Below are 17855 nucleotides of genomic sequence, written 5' to 3'. Positions count from 1 at the left end.
CCAGGCTGTGAAATTGAACTCTCTGCTACTACGAGGTCTTGTAAATACTCATGTAGGGCTGTTACGTCCGTGAAGAAGTCTTCGAAGTCACACGAAGTTTCTTCAAGTGCAACTGTTACTAATATACCTACGTCGACTTTTTCACGAAACTGGAGCCTCTTTTTTACCGCGTAAGCTGTTCGCCGCGCGTTGGTCGGAAGTTTTCGTGCCCGCGTCCCTAGGCAGAAACTGTGGGCCGATCCCACAGGTAGAGCAATAAAGGGCCGACCTGCGGCAAAAGTGAGGCAGGCTTCATGCATTCAGAAAACTGAAGCGAAAGGTGCATCGTACATTCTTTGGGATCAAGTATACAACATGTAGAACAACATTTACTTCAACAAAGAACAAGCACAATAGAAGCATTCGAACCACATAATTGATGATAAAGCGCGCCTGATAATAATGTTAACCACGTAGCACTCACCGCATACATTTCTCGGTAATAGTTACTGTTGCAAAAGCTGCCGCGGCGACGGCAGCTTGCGACGTGGGAAGTGACGTCACTGGCCTTTCGTATATAAAAGAACCAGCCTAGCAACTGATTTCATTGTTGTTGCAGCACCGCTATAGCTAGGCGACGCATAGTTAGGACTCCAGAGGGGCGGCGTGAATACGAGGAGCGGCAAAGGGAAAAAGAAACTGCAATACGACCAGCCGGGGCGTGCTGTCAACAGTGCCATTATTTTCATTACTTTAATGTAATAAAGCATTGCACATCCACCTGCAGTTGTAGTGGTGGTTTTGAACAGCTTTCGTGCGTCTGGTTGACCCTCCTACCTTTCCTTCCTTCCTTTTCATCCTCCTCCTTGAACAGCTACTCTGTACATCCACTTTCGCAGGCCCGGGCCGGGATGGTGACTCATTTTTAGTTTTTTCCTCCTCTCTTTATTTTCCTTTACTGCGAGTCCGAGTATAAGCGCTGCTTAGCATGACTGATCCTGATTTCGTGTGAATGCGGGTTGGCCTCGTTTCGGTTAGTGAGTCAATCGTATATATTTATGACCCTTGCATGCGAGTGGCGATGTTTGCAGCTCTAATAAACATTGTAAGTTATTTGAAGAATTTCTTTTCATGAGTGGTTAGCATTGACTACTGAAAAGAGAAGCAATGCTGAGACAGATATAGTTCCCGTGAATTTCACGCGCCGTTGATGAAAGACTCTGCCAGAAGGTTCACTGAAGTCTGCAGGTTTTTTTCGGGGTCAACAAAGCACGCAAAGAAATTGGAATATACAACAACACATTCATTCTTTAGGCAACGGCTATCCATAAAATTAGAAATAATTGTTGTCGAACTCCTTCTCTTAAAAAATATGATAAAGTTTGTCCTGTGTATACAAGGTTTCCCAACTATCATGCACCAAGATTTAATATATGCAAATGACACGTAGCTGGACAGAATTAAGGTAGTGTTGTTCGACGTCGCGTGGTGATACTCAGACTATTTTCTTGCATTTCGCCTAATTACACCTTTATACTTAATTAATCATCAATTGGTTGCCTTGCAACCGGTCTGGATCGCCGACATATAGAATCAGTGAGGTTCCTGCATTACACTACTAACTTCTGTTGCCGGATTTATTCAGGAAATTACCTCAGTCCTGCTAAATCATCTATTACTAGAAGTCACCATCACTTAAACATCGTGCCTTATTTTGCCCATGCGGACCCATTTAAATATAGTTCCTGTCCCTGCGTAATTGAATATTGGAATTCTTTGTCTGCTCCTACTCCTTCTCTTGTTTTCAACTTATATTTAGCGACTACTGAATAAGTAGTTAGTATTTCCATTTGGTTGTATCGTTCTTATTGCCTCTGTTATTTGTCATTGTTCTACTTTTCACGCCCACTCCTGCAATAGCCCAATAGGGCTGCGCATGTACAAATAAAATAAGCATGAATCAACTTCTCAATTATTATAAGTAGATGAAAAGTATGAATTAGAAAATTGCAGAGCAACATGAAAAATTCCCGGTACACCTTTCTGTTGCTGAATACGTACTACATAAAATTGTTTTTCCGAGCGTGAAAGAAGCCCGCGAATATACGGAAAATAGCCGGCGCGATTGACCGCTCGAGGCACTTTGCATGTATTCGCGGGCTTGTTTCACGCTAGGAAATAATAATAATAATAATAATAATAATAATAATAATAATAATAATAATAATAATAATAATAATAGGAGCAGCAGCAAAATAGCGAAGACGACAACAACAACAATAGCAACAACGACAATAAACAGACTGGTGCCTCGTCCTACCATGACACTTCAAATCGCCGATTTTTTATTGCGATATCAATTATATAGACACTGCAAGCGCAACTCCGGCGGCGGCTGCGTACGACCGCGCTCACCCTATCTTAAAAGCGAACTGCGATGGGGACAGAGTGCACCGAGTGCTGATAGCTTCGTGTGCATTGTGTTCTCACCGCTTAGATTGCGTTAAAACGACCGGCAGCACGAAGATCAAATCGCTCGCTGCTACCGCAGCGCTTTCTCATTGCAGCGTTTTGACAGCGGGTGTGCGCGGTTATCGAGTAAGCTTTGTTAATGTTTACCTGAGCACGCGTGACACCATGCTTGTTTGTTTAGTTAGTAAGCGAATGTTCACAAGTTTATACAGCCGATAAGACTGCTATCATTACTTCGTAAAGCTGTCTACTCATTTGCTATCGCAATCGATGCTTCGCCTATTGGGCGAAACTGCGACTTTTTCTGTCTTTTTTTTTCATGTATCGCAGCATTTCTAGCCATATGTTCCACGGATCTGGCTACGTGCAAAGTGCCTTGTGGACATGTGTACATGTGACGCTTTGAGGTTAACCCGCCAGGTAAGCCTTGCAACCGCACATCGAGGATCTGTCCCATCTCTACTTGCTGGCCGGGCTTTTCACGAGTATTTCGCATTCGGACTTTGGCGAAATGTGGGCGGTATCAGTTTTCTGCAGGAGTGGATGCATCGGGCTTCTCGGTTGTAACATCTGCCAATAGCAAGAACATGTGAGTTAGGAAAGGTGCACATAAATTCGCTCAACCAAGGCATGGGATTACCGTATTCGTGTGCAGCTGTGCAGCGCAGCAGAAAGTAGCACATCGAACTGAGAAACGCCGCTGCCACTGATGAGAAACCAAAGTAGCGGAAGGTCTGGCCCGCTCCGATCTTATCGATGCTGAGGCCGCCTACCAAGCTGCCTGCTGCCGAACCTGTTCGAGATGAAAAGGAAGTACTAGTCATTGTTGTCATTCATACTGCTCCCTCTGGGGCCCACAGAAATCAGTGGTACTTCAGTATAAGAGCAGGATGCATCGCGATACCGAAAATATCATTGCCGAAGGCGTCCTGCCAATGACAAGCAATCCTACTGAGCAAAGTCCTGTGTCAACTCCACCCAAAACTCACAAATCTTTTATTCGGAAGTGCTCGTTCAGAGTTTTCGATGCACGACTTCCAGCCGCTTATGACATTGAGCTGATGACCACATGACGGACACTGCTCAGGCGAATGACAAACCGCTTTTACGTAAGCGAAGTTTTTAAGATCCCTTGCTCATGTTCACAAAAATTCTTACGTAAGAACGTTTCCTCATTGGCAGCCTTCGAGCGACCGTCACTCATGATAGCGACCACGACATCTGAAGTGGTCATGATCATGATCGCGACACCAGTTCTTTGTTTGGGTACACCACCTGCGACAGAATGAGATTTCGGGTGCCCTGGCGAAGACTGTTTTTCTATGTTGATACAAAAACCACTTTGAGAGTGAGCTTCGAAGGCCGCGCAACAAGCATGTTTACCGTGTGCAGCAACGTCAGGCAGTATGTGAGACGGTGTCGCAAACGTAGAAATTATTTTAGCCATCGTTGCTAAAGGTGGAAATGGTAACTTTATAACCCTTGGACTATGTTAAATTGTCCGGAAAAATTAACATTCAGGTGTGTGCTGAGATGACAAAGCGCGATTATATAAAGAAAGTTACTACTGCGCTTGGAAGGTTGAAATAATGGAGGTTCATTCTTACCGAGACCATCGTAGTTGGCTCCGAGGATGCAGACCATGGAGGCGGCTGTTCCGGGTCTTGCCTTCTTCTTGGCAAACACTGCCATAGCGGCGTACACCATCGGGAAAATGGCTCCCCCGACGATGTTCACGGCAAGCGAGCCCCAGACGTTCCGCAGGAACGAATAACCAAGGGCCTTGCAGGCGAACAGAAGGAACGCGATTGAGTAGGAGTAGAAGTATCCGATCTTCTTGAGTATGTACGTAGAGAGAAAGAACAGCACGGGCTCCGCGCCGAAGCACTGGACTGTCTTGGTTAGGCCTATGAGGTACGTGGGTGTTCCTAAGTCCTCCAGGAACCACGTCTCGAAAGCGTTGAGAAGCCCCATCATAGATCCCGCCAGGAATGTGAACAACGTGAAGAGCAGGATCTCAGGGCTTGACAAGAGAACCCCGATGTCCTTGAAGAAGTTGACGGAGACTTCGCCGACGCGCATCCTAGGCACTGCAAGGATAAGGATCATATCCAGAAGCATGGCACCGGCGAATACATAGAAGCCCGGCCTGTAATCGGTGACTGAGCTTTCCCTGCTGGCTACGTCCACCAGGTACCCTATCAGCGGCGACGCAATGCCGTAGCTAAGAGTGCCGAAAAGGCGTTGTCGACCAAATACTTCGATGTCTGAGCCCAGTGCGTTGCTCACGGCGGCGTCACCAACGTTGTTCAGCGCTGCTGCCAACGCGAAGCCGAGAATAGCGGACACGGTGTAGACCCAGAAGTTTGTGTTATTGTACAATGCAGCGTCGCAAGAACACTTCATCTCGCCCGGAACGGCGAGGGAGTCGTTGGATAGGAGGTTATACTTAAGAAGGGTCTGACAGGGTTCGGACGCGTTGGCTAGCACTATATTGTTGTCGGTAGTCAGGCGAGCGCTGACCCCTTCCCATACGTGTTTCTCCGAAGACAATACACAAAATATGGAATCACTGCCACTGGCAGAACACTGTTGCGACCCCGAAGCACCGGTGACATTGAACACTTCCAATGAGCAACTCAGATTGCCCTTGTATATTAAGCCATCAGATATGGCACTGGGGCAGAAGAAAGCGATGCCGTAAAATAGGGTGCACAGAACCTGCAAAACGAGGATGACGGCAGTGATGTTTCGAGTTCGGTCGATGATGAAACCGCACACGGGCTTGAAAACGACGGCTGCGAGTGGCATGACGGTGAAGATGACCGCCATTGTTGCGGGGCCTATACCATTTCGTCGTCCCACGACGGCGATGTACGGTGAGACGCCAGCCTCTCCTACAGGGAAACGAACCAGGACACGTATAAATATAAGCTGTATGGCCCGTTAAGTCGCGGTGAGGACATGAACACACACTGCAGATGCCATTTCTGGGAACAACTCAGAGGAACAACACTGTAGATATTGGACATCACCTTGTCTTCAAATGATAGCCCGGAACACGTTCGCGGCTCAGGGTTTCATATCGGTATTCGTTAGCAGAAAGCTGGAGAGGTGGTCCCTGCTATGCCATATTTGGCTGTCTATACCAGCGATGCTTCCCCTTTGCATTCGCCTTCCTGCGCTGTCTTTGGTGCTTCCGCGCATCTACTTTCTTCAGTGCCTGATGCGGCCCTTTCTGACAGAAGCGTTGAAAATAAATTCTCCTAAACGGTAGACATAATAAAACCAGATTAAGCTCTTGCGATAGTATCGCTTCCATTCTCGCTCTTTACACTATCGATCCGCCAGCCTATGCGACTGCTTGTGCCATGACTGAATCCTCAATTCTTCACTGTGTATTAGTGTGGGTGTTGCGAGCTTCCCTTTCCCTATTTTGCAACTTTCTTCTCCCCCTCCCTTCCTCTATCCTCTTCCCCAGTGCAGAATAGCCAAACAGGCTCGACCTAGTTAACCTCCCTGCATCTAACTCACCATCTCTCTTTTTCTCAATTTACCCACCTGCGATGAAGAGAAAGTAGTGCAACTTGAATGGCAGCAATTTGCGGTTCACGCAGGCCGGAAGCCAGGAGAAGGACGCCGCCGGCTGCAGTGGAGTCTTGTTTTGTTTCCTGCGTCATGACGACAAAAGTAAGTTTGCCTGCACACGCTTTCTGCTCGGTGTGCGCTCGCCGAGGTCATGAAAACAAGCCAGTGTCGCTGGCGCTGACAAAACATCTGCCGAGTCCCACTGTGTTAACGAAAGGGACTTAGCCGCCGCATATGCTTTGGTTTAATCATGCAGACGAGCTCCGGTGCTGCTTCGTTTCTCTCTTTTTGGGTGGGGGGAGAGGCGGAGAGGGGAGAGTGTTATAAAAAAATGATGGAAGATGGTAGTTATATAATTACGGCGACTATATTTCTAGATGTCTTCGTTTATGGGGCTCATCAGCGTCAGCGGACACAGTCGTCACATTCGACACCCTGTTGGAATAGACAATGTCGCCTGGTGACGGTTTTGCGAGTAAATAACTTGACTGATGATTTAATTTGGCCTGGGAGGTCATTAATATAGATAAAAATAATAATGGACGTTGCGGTACACCGGAGGTTACTCGACCAGTGGAAGAGAAACATTCGTTAGCATAAACAAATTGTGAACGGGTAGACAAAAAACACTTCGTCCAAGCAAGCCCGTTAGGATCAATGTTGAGGTTACTTGATTTGGTTACCGTAACACCCTGTCATTGAAAGGCGTGTTAAAGTAAATTACGTTCTAGGTATGCAGAAGAAAAAGATAATTTCGAGCTAAGTTCGCGCGGTTTGCCGGAGTTATCAAGCTACCTTTGAGGTACACTGCTAAACTTTGCAGAAATGTATTTACAAAGAGCCGCCATGCAGCAGTCCAACCGGTTGGCAAGCTACAACTGATTTATCTGAGGAAGTTCCTATTTTATCTTGACGTCATGGTCACATACAATGCGTTGGTTGTCAAGTGCAAGCAGAATCTTTTTCCCGCATCAAGGCACTGGAATATACCTCTTCTGTTCTGCGCTTAAAAGATGACAAGGCAGCGACACAGGCGCTGACTGCGCAAGTTACGCCGATGATATGCTTCTCTCGAGACGGTTAGTGATAGCGATAAGCAGACCAGGCTGCACGTACACCAAGCTGTAGATGCTGTGTTCGTTCATACACGGCATTTGTGAGAGCCCCGCCTCGCGGTGAGCAATTGGGTATGTCACATGCTTTCTTTTTTCATATTGCTCAAGACTTCTTTAGGATGCAAAAAAGAAAAGTTGCGTAACAACTAGCGCGCCATTTCTCAGGCGTACCAGCATGATGGCGACCCAACGGAACACCTGCCTCTAAATTTCGACTGCACTGTCGAGTACTGGCAAACTGGTGTATTCAGAATTATTACAGTGCATCAACGTCAAAAACAAAGGATAAACCAAATAAATATAATTATCAGTACAGCAACTTTAAATTATTTGCACAAACTATGACAACATCACGGAGATTTGGTTATCGGTGGATGAAAAAAAAATGATATGGCCGATGGTAGCGTCTGCTGAATACCGGCAGAGAAAATGACGTACTTTTTTTCTTCTAGGTTATCGGTAAGCTGATACTTATGAATTGGAACTGTTTCCCTCTCCAACGCATCCCAATACTACGGCTGATTTAATTCTCACGGTCCCGCTCCTGAATGGATACTTGTTAGAGGTAACTGTACTTTTGACTTCTTTCAGTGGCTCATTGTGTGTTGTACATACTTCTTGAATATGAACACATATAACGGCTCTGGGTTGACCAATAGACCATTTTCATTATTCGCTAGTGCGCTTCTCAGCGGTTATCGTTGAAATGAGGAGGAGGAGGAAAAACATTTATTAAACAAGAAAGGACAAGCAGGTGTCTTTCTGCTTGTGCGGGAGGCGCCCTTAGTCCAGGGCTCCTGCGGCTCTTGCTGACTCCCGGGCCCGCCGCACCATTTGTTGCTGGTTACGAGGGTCCGAACTAGTGAGCACGGCCTCCTACTGCTCTGGTGTGGGGTTGGGTATTTGCGGGGTGGCCTTGAAGTTGGGGCACGCCCATGTGATGTGATATAGGGAGGCGTAGTCGTTACAAAGGGGACATTTGTATGAGTATATTGTAGGGTGTATTGCGTGTAGTGTGCTTAGATTGGGGTATGTATTTGTTTGTAATTGTCGTCATGTTACGGCGTCTTTACGTGAGAGGGTCTGGTGTGGACGTGGGTATCGTCGTCTGTTCAATTTGTGGTGTTGTAGTATGGCGTTGTATTGTAAAGGTACGCGCTCCCTAAATGCGGCCGTATCGCTCTCTTGTGGCGCCCGGGAGGCATGAGCTCGGGCTACAGCGTGCGCACGCTGATTTCTACGGAGGGACTCGTGCCCTGGCGTCCATACTTTTTCTACGTCCGGTAATTGGGAGGCTTGTTTGAGGAGTCGGTGGGCAATTGAAGATATTCTGCCTTTCGCATAGCTACTGCAAGATGCCTAGGAGTCAGTAATAACTGTGACGTACTCTTTGGTCAGACTAGAGGTGATGTCCAAGGCGATGGCTGTCTCCTCCGCTACGTGGGCGCTGGCAGTGCGGACCGTCATGGAGACCACCTCTTGCAGGTTATAGTCGACAACGCTGGCCATCATGGCTGCTTTTTGGGGGTACTGCGCGGCATCTGTGTATAGTGTGTTGGGGAGATTGCCATATTTTGTCTGTAGTGTCTTTGTGCGAGCTTGGCGACGACCGGCGTGATGTTCAGGGTGCATGCTTCTGTTGAGAGGGGTTACCTTGATGTGCTCCCGGAAGTTCGGGGCCAGACTGATTGCTTGTTCACGGCCTTTGCCGTGTGTGGGGTAGCCTAGGCGCGCTAGGACTGTTCTTCCTGTTGGTGTGAGGGCTAGGCGTTCTGGTTGGCTTGTTAGGTGGGCGCCTATAATTTCTCTTATTGTATTATGGACTCCTAGGGCTTCAAGCTTGAGTGTCGCTGTTCCCGGTGGTAGGTCGAGCGCTTGCTTGTATGCTTTCCGAAGAAGTACATCTAATTGATCTATCTCCTTGGGAGTGAGGGGCAAGTACGGGGCAGCGTAGGCAATGCGGCTGATTATCAGGGCTGGATGAGTTGTGTTATATCGTCTTCTTTCAGTCCGTGTTGTTTGGCGGTGATGCGGCTGACCATTCGCATGACTTCGAAGGTGGTCTGCTTGAGACGTTGGATGGTGTATTCGCCTCCGCCGTCCTGTTACATGTTTACATGTTACATGTTTTCCTGTTACATGTTACATGTGTAGGCCGAGAATGCGGACGCGATTTACTGTGGGTATTTCTTTGCCGTCGAGGGTGAGTGTGAGGTGGGGTATTTCATCGAGTTTTCTTCGTGGTTTCTGTCGAACGACTAATAGTTCCGATTTCTTGGGGGAGCACCGGAGACCGCTTGTTTTTGCATATTGCTGGACGACGTCGGTCGCTTGTTGAAGGGCGTCTTGTTTCTCTTCCTCGGAACCAGTGGTGGTCCAGATAGCGATGCGCATCGGCGTATATTGCATGCCTGATTCCTGGTATTGCGTAGAGTTTGTCAGGTAATTTCATCATAGCAATGTTGAAAAGGGTGGGTGACAGAACAGCACCTTGTGGGGTTCCTTTGTGTCGGGTAGGTAGCGTCAGGGTTCTGAGTGAGCCAATGCCTATTGTGGCCGTGCGGTTGCTTGGAAAGGCGCGTATGTAATTGTAAGTTTTACCACCACAGTTCGTGAGACTTAGGTTTGTAAGGATGGCGTGGTGAGCCACATTGTCGAAAGCGCCTTTGCGATCGAGTGCTAGAATCGCTCCGGTGTTGTGTGGTGAGATGTGTTCAAGGACTTCTTCCTTTAGCTGTAGAAGGATGTCGTGGGTAGAAAGGTGGGGCCGGAATCCGAACATTGTTTCGGGAAGAAGGTCGCTGGATTCTAGGTAAGGTTGAAGTCGGTTCAGAATGACATGTTCCAGAAGCTTGCCTAGGCATGAAGTCAATGATATCGGCCTCATATTTTCTAAGCTGGAGAGTTTGCCTGGCTTAGGAATAAGTATGATGTCCGCGTGCTTCCAGTCTGCTTGTAGCATACCCGCTTCCCAATGATGACTAAAGAGTTTAGTAAGAGATTGAATGGTGCCATCATCCAGATTGCGCAGGAGCTTGTTATTTATTTTGTCCTCGCCTGGGTTGGTGTTTCGTGAGAGTGCATTGAGTGCTTGTTGTATCTGAGTGATAGTGATCGGCTTGTCGAGGTCGCAATTGTCGTTCCCGCTGTACGTTGGAGGTTGTCCTTGTGCAGGTTCGAAATCGCCTATGTACCGCGCCGGCAACTCCAGGACTTCGTCATCAGAACCCGGATGGTTGTGGAGGATACGTTGGATTGTTTGCTGGCTAATCGCCTTGCTTTGTGTGGGGTCAAGAAAATGGCGTAGCAGCGACCATGTTTTGGCCGTGCTAAGATTGCCCTGCAACCTGTTGCATAGTTGTCGCCAGTTGTGACGGGTAAGCTCCCCAGCATAAAATTCCGCGGTTGCCGTGAGTTTCGCTGTTCGTAGTTTCAGTTTACGATTATGTTTTTGGCGCTTCCATCTCCTAACAAGGCATCGAGGTGCCTCCCACAGGTGAAGAAGGTGCGGGCCGGTATGTTTGTGGTGAGTGTGATCTGCTTTGAATGTCTGTCTACTTCTTGTTGGAGCTCTCGTACCCACTGCTCGAGATCCGTAATACCCGTTGAGGAGTCAGGGACACCCTGCTGATCCACCCGTAAGCCAGGATGAATAGCAAAACCGACCACAGGAACGAAAACCCACTCCTGACCTGGCAATGGAATTGTCGCAGCTACAAACGCAAGCAAGGGTCATTGAGAGAGCACATAAGTAACGCCAAAACGACGCCAAGCGTAATCGCACTGCAGGAAACAGGCACACGCCAAACTCAATCTGGCTACAACACACATACCACCACGCCTGAAAGCAGCGTGGCCACACTTACAGCTAAAACGCTCACAACCATGCAATACACAATAGACGCCAGTGACGTCGATCACAACCTAATTGAGATCCTACCGCTCCAACGAGGCCGAAAGAGCCTTCTCATACTGAATATCTACAGCCCACCCAAGCAGAAGCAGGCCAAGTTCGACTACTTCATCACTAAAACGATTGGCATAGCCAAAACAATAGTCTGCTGATTGTAGGCAACTTCAACGCGGCTCACCAGGCATGGGGCTACACGACAGCCACATCAAAAGGCACTACACTCCAGTGCACGATACAGCAGCATTGTCTCACCATCCTCACCGACCCCGCCTGCCCCACACGTCTAGGAAACAGCGTCTCCCGAGATACATGCCCTGACCTTACCCGTTCAAATGAACGGTGAAGTGCTATAGCTGCACGAGCTGAGACTTGTCTCCTGCGCATGCTTTCATTACGAGAGCCACGTGTACGTTTCCCATATCAGAATACAAGTAAACTGTGCTTGTACAGGCAGTTGTACAGTTGTACAGTTGTACAGTAGAGGCAGTTGTACAGGCAGTTGCGTTGTACAGACCGTTTGCAAAAATGACCACGCCGCCATTAGTTGTGCAAACTACCTCGCAGTAAAGCTAGCTCTACAACTAGGAAAATGATCTATTGTTCAAGGCGCATAAGACAATGGGAACCCATATCTATTGCACGTGTTTCGACGGACGTCGACGAGCTTTTGAACATATCCAAACGGGTCAAGAACCAATAACTATCGCTCGAAGGAAGTGTACGCTCATTCAATCTTCCGCTCAAATTCCCAACATTAAGGAAGCACTTCAGTTATTGCAGTGATGAAAGTAAGGGTGTCCTGATGTACGATAGAGACGTAGAGAGAGAGGAAAAAACCTTGTTCTTTTAAGAGCGTGGCGTGTGGCATGCTGTTTTAGATAAAGACATGCAAGAGGAAGAAAGAAACCGATGTACGCACGCATTGTACGGACTAGCTGCGCAAGGTGTTGACAGTGAAACAAAGGAAACAACAACTAGCTACCTGTCTAGCGTGCCGATCACAGAGAGAATGAAGCCCAATGAAGCAAGATTACAACACAGGGGCGGTTCCTTTCCGCTCTATACGAGAACTATAACACGAGAAAGCGCACGAACAACCGTGCGTTTGTTGCAGTAACATTGTATGTACTTCACTGAACGAATACGCGCGTGCATGTTGCCTGCATAGCGCTTGCCGTTCCGTGTTTTCTCGTGAGTCCTCCAAAGATTTTCGCACGCACTCCTACCCGAAAGTGATTGTTCGTAATATTTTGCTTGCAATTCAATTCCCTTGTTACAGCGTGATCCGATCGGTTAGTACAGTACGAATGCCTGCTATTATTCTACTACCTGCAATCATCACCAAAGTTACCAGCAGATGTAGTAACTTCTGAAAGAAGATTGCTTCGATAACGCTGACAGACCCCTCGAACTCATTCTAACGGAGGGTACTTCACAGTGTTTTGGAGTTCGAGCAGCACAGTTAGTGTACGACCGAACACGTTCACTACGGACCAGTGAAACACCGCGGTAATTATATGTGTTCATAATCCTGTGAGAAGCCATCTTTGAGTGTTGTGATTGTACAAAAAAAAGGAAAGAAAATAGCTTTAATGACCCGAGAAACTTTTTCAAATATAAAAGCAGGGCTAACCTTGTGAACCTGTTTTCACAGCAGCGACCGGCATGCCATTACCGCGCCATCATGAATACATTAAGGAGCTTCTGCCGACAGATGTCAGTGACAGGTGCTTTGTTAGGCCTTGATGCGACGTATAGACCACGTGACACAGTCGTTGAAGCTACAACGAAAGCGGTGAACGCTTTTCTTTCTCCACGTATGCCACGTTGCTGTCCACACTGTCGTAAGTTTATGGAAGGTGTTTGTAGTCGTCGCTTGTATACACAGGTAGAAAGAACATCGTGCAGATAACATTTGAGGCTGCTATCTTCTACAGATGCAGTCACAACTTTCATCGATGTCTCATGTATTGTGATGACTAAGTAGCGGTGGAGTAGCGCGATCGTTGGTGCAATCTCTCCGAACACATGTCGTCGTGCTGCATCTCTGTAGCTCTCTCTTCAACAGCGGTATCGCCGTGGAGCACCGAGCACCTACACGAAGCGCTTTGACATAAAGTCTACAGGCCACAACCTTTGTAAAAACTCAGTGCGCTACGTATAATGGGGCTTTCGTCTTACCACAATTCTCTAAAGCAATGCATATGCGGAAAGAATGTGGAACGTAGGCAGAACAAAACAGCACCACAGGAGCGCCATCCCAATGCATGTAAGATATGTCTAGAAATTACAGATAACCGACAAAATGTTTATGGGTATCTTACTGACTACACCACCTCCGTGTAGAATTTACGTTCTGGCGGTGCTTAAATGATACAGCTTATAAACGCTCTCTAAAGCACAACGTAATATAAATGTAAATCCCCCCAACTGTCCACTTTCAAATGGAGTTATACGTATGGAGTTCATAGACGGTCCTACAGATTACGCAGAGGTATCTGCATTGGTTTTCTACTTACCGACAAACTTTTTGTGCGCGGGATTGCAACCTAGCAGCAACACTCGTTGGAATGTGAATTGAATCACAAATGCCTCCGTCATGAAATGGACGAAGGCCGCGAGGCAGAAAATTTAAAAACTAAAACAAAAGCTGCACTAACTTACCCGTTCTCGGTGCATGATTCGTCCGCCTTCGCCACCATGTCTGTAGAATCAGCCCCCGCTACATTGCACTGTAGAACCATTATGAACGCGCTGCGATTGGCACTTCACGTACTTGTCGCTTCAAAGCGAACGTGCGCCTGCGGGCAGGCTGCAGGTAAGAGAGGCACCACCTGCCCGTTGCCGCAAGCTCAGAAGCACTCCCCCCGTTTCACGGGAAGCGACGCCTGCTTTGGCTTCTCTGTCTGACTTCTTTTTTTATATACATTCAATCCTCACAGACATCGCCCTTTCCTGCTCACTTTCTATTGCCTTTTTTTTAACTCACTTCGTGTGCAACTTGTTTCCTCTTCTTTAGTGCGAGGTGCGCACTGTATCCGATGGCGATGCTGAAATGATTGCTCCAAGTTATTCAATATCTTCCAGCGATAGAGGAAAGAAATTAGCCCAAGCTCACAAGAAAACACGCGTTGCTTCACTTGCCACCATTACTAGGAGCGGATAGCTGAAGTTTCAAAGGCACTCTTTGCCGCTTCGATGTGAACTGGCACAATTGGCAGCTGCGTCGTTCCGCTGGAAGAGGTCGAAAGACTCGTTTCCTACCAACGAATCTGTCTCTCCCCAATATGTTTATTGCACCTGCAGACATCCGACCACGCGGTCGGCCGAAACAGGAACTCTCTATTAAATTAAATTACGGGGTTTTACGTGCCAAAACCACTTTCTCATTATGAGGCACGCCGTAGTCGGGGACTCCGGAAATTTCGACCACCTGAGGTTCTTTAACGTGCACATAAATCTAAGTACACGGGTGTTTTCGCCCCCATAGAAATGCGGCCGCCGTGGCCGGGATTCGATCGCGCGACCTCGTGCTCAGCAGCCTAACACCATAGCCACTGTGCAACCACGGCGGGTCAGGAACTCTTTGGAACGTGAGTATAGTGCGCATATGGCAGCTGAAACCAGTGTCGACTCCCATCGGTAACGCCGGTATGTTTAGCGGCTGCTTTAAATTACGTGCACATGATCAGGTCATGATCAGTTACATGATCATGTACATGCCAGCGCACAAAGGCGTCCCTGCAAAGTGATTTCACACATGTCACAGCATGAGCTTAAAAAAAAAAGTTCAGATTTAGCACACCCGCCGGAATCTACGTTAAGCGAAGAGCTCATGTTAATGTTCTGTCCCGCACCAGTTCTTTTTTCTTTTCTTTCTTTCTTTCTTTTTTTTTTTTTTACAGCTTAGCGAACACGTGTGGACCCGGCAAGGCGCTTCTTGCGATTTGGTCCCATGGATGATGGATGCAAAGGCCATACACTCGCACAATGTGTGTTTATACTTGGTGTTTCGCTTAACGTTTTTTAATTTATTTTATTTGTGCGAATACCCGCAGCGCTACAAAGGCATTGTCGAGCTTGAGCGGAACTTGAAAAATATGCAAATGCTATGTAGCTGTACAGAACCAATGTAATGTTGTTTGCCACCGCTTAGAAATACTCAGATTATTTTTGCATTCTGCCTAATTAGATAATTATTCATGATTAATTAATGAACTTCTAAATTATTATGTTTAAATGAAGAGTGTCAATGAGCAAATTGTAGAGCAACTTGAAAAACTCCCGATACAGCGACTGTTGCTCAGTAGGTGCTATATGAAAGTTTTTCCCGAGCATGAAAGAAGCCCGCGAACACACGCAAAGTGCCTCGAGCGGCGTGAATTTTGGGTGTATTCGCGGGCTTCTTTCGCTCTCGGAAAAATAATTTAATGTAGCACGTATTCAGCAACAGAAAGCTGCATCGGGAGTTTTTCATGTTGGTCTAATATTTTCTCATTGACACTCTTCATCTAAACATAATTTAGAAGTGCAAAAATTAATCATGACTAATTATATAATTAGGCGGAATGCAAAAAGTGACTTCCGTATTTACAAGCGACGGCAAACAACATGATCTTGGTTTGGTCCAGGGACGTGGCATTTGCGTATTTTTAAAGATTTGTTCAAGTTACGTGAAACACTGTATATGATCCGTCTTACCCATGCGACTGAAACACTGCGAAGGTTTCACCACGTGACCCGGAAAGATTCTCTTTGAAAAAAAAAAAAAAGCCTGTACATGTTGTGCCAGCTCAGGGGGTCTCTAAAGCACACGTGCTTCTCAGCGGAGTTACACGTGGAATATCCGACGGCTGCCTTCGCTTTTTTTTTTAAATATATTTCTGCTGCCCCATTCTTGGATCACTGGCTATCTGCCACTAGTAATTTTCCAGTTCTTGGCCAATCCTCCATAAAGGGTATGCGCCACTGTGACACAGGAGGTACGGAATCCTTAAATGTAGCTAGATACTTCTAGTATACTCCTCTGTGCATTCGCCTTTCATCAGCATTCTTCGTTCGAAAAGCGTCACACGTCGTCCTCGTTCTCGATACAGCGTTGCGTCGACGTCTCGAACTGTGCACCCCTCTGATAAACCATTCACTTTAATGCCGGCCGATGCAACCTGTAAGGACGACAGTTGACAAAGGCGTAGCAGAAACCCGGAGCACATAAGGTTCCACGTGCGCAAACTTCTCCCGTATTACTCTTACATGGTGCCGATAATCCTATTTTCAAACATGCGTGGCGTTCGTGGAGCCATATATAAAGTAGCTGACAGATGGTCAGCTGCATTCCAGTACTCGTGGGCTGCTGTTCCACCGGTCTCATCTGCGGTTATTGAACTGCGCTTCCATGCCGTCCATATTGTCCACAGCTTGTTGTTGTAGCTGCTACACGCCTATCCACTGTTTACATCGGAGTGCTAGAAACGTGAGCTTGCTGTAATGTCACAAGCAGGCAAACAAAGCTCACATCGCCACTGTCCTATAGTACGTTCGCGTAAGTGGTCACGCGCATTCACAACTGCCCATCCTGCATTATCGCGTTCCATAGGGGAACTTATAAAGGCGTAGATGGGGGCGAAATGCGTAAACACCCGTGTACTTAGATTAATACCCGTGTCACACGGGCGTTTGGAAGGCCTTCCAACCGATAGTCAGTTGACTCAAAGGTCAAGTTCGAGCTGCTACACGGGCGATTTCGACGGCCGCCGAGTCAATAGTCTATCGAGTCAACGGAGCACCTTACAACTCTATCGAAATCTCGAGGGCCTTTGAGCAACGGAAACGGAAACAGCGCGAACATGCCCTTTCGTTCACAGTGTGCTCCAACTCACGGTTAGAAAGAAGAAATCAAACCAAAATGCTCTAAAAATACTATATATGAATGTTATCAATTATTCAATAAAGTATTTTTGCCACTTGATATGCGCGAACTACACACACTCTCGACAACAGCGACGTGCAGCGACGCAAACGTTGCCGCAGTTTCGCTACTCAACAACTTAAAAACTAAACATACATGTAAGACAATGTATAAACAATTGATTTAATGTATAAAGAAACATAAAATAAATTATAGTGCTTTTTAAGTGGTTTTAATTCTGTTTAACTTTTTGTGACATGAAAACGAAAATAAAGATACGCAGCGCCACACAATTTGGCGAGAAACGCCGGAACCACCCAACGGCCTTTCAAAAGTGCCGTGTAGCAGCGCGACAACTCCTTTGAGTCGATAGAGTTCTGGCGTTTCGACGGCCGTCGACTGGAAGGCCTTCCAAATGTGCCCGTGTGACACGGGTATAAGGTGCACGTTAATGTACCCCAGGAGTTCCAAATTTCCGGAATCCCCCACTACGGCGTGCCTCATAATCAGATCGTGGCTTTGGCACGTAAAACCACATAATTGAACTTATAAAGGCGGGAAATTTCATTGAACATTTAGAACAATGCGCACGTTTTCTGTAATGTCGCAAGCAGGCAAAGAAAGCTCGCATTGTCACTGTCCTGCAGTATGTACGGGTATGAATGCGCATGCGGGTTCGCGACTGTCCATCCGGCATTATGGCGTGAAAGGTCATTCAACTGCTAGGGTAATACGCGCGCGTGTAGATAGTATAGCGCAAGCTATAGAGCGCCTTCGTGCGGAAACTAGAGAGTTTTGGTGTAGCACAGACATGCCAAAGTAGACGCATACCGATAGTTCGTAATGCATAGATACGAGTGCAGCGGTGCTTATGGAGACA

At 47.1% G+C, this 17855-nt stretch overlaps 1 protein-coding gene across 1 annotated transcript; it reads right to left on the bottom strand.

Moving 5' to 3' along the window:
• Positions 1 to 2335: 2335 nt before the first annotated feature.
• Positions 2336 to 13869, bottom strand: LOC135908398 (major facilitator superfamily domain-containing protein 6-like). Its single transcript, XM_065440186.1, has 5 exons — positions 13732 to 13869; positions 6013 to 6122; positions 4059 to 5348; positions 3092 to 3244; positions 2336 to 3021 (listed from the first exon to the last, which is right to left on the bottom strand). The coding sequence occupies exons 1-5, from the start codon at positions 13809 to 13811 to the stop codon at positions 2975 to 2977; spliced, it is 1680 nt and encodes a 559-aa protein (XP_065296258.1). The 5' UTR covers positions 13812 to 13869; the 3' UTR covers positions 2336 to 2974.
• Positions 13870 to 17855: the final 3986 nt, after the last annotated feature.

Source organism: Dermacentor albipictus, chromosome 5, assembly GCF_038994185.2.
Source record: "Dermacentor albipictus isolate Rhodes 1998 colony chromosome 5, USDA_Dalb.pri_finalv2, whole genome shotgun sequence".
In the NCBI taxonomy this organism is placed as follows: Eukaryota; Metazoa; Arthropoda; class Arachnida; order Ixodida; family Ixodidae; genus Dermacentor; species Dermacentor albipictus.
The sequence above is the reverse complement of the archived record's forward strand: the minus strand, read 5'-3'. Positions and strand labels throughout refer to the sequence as shown.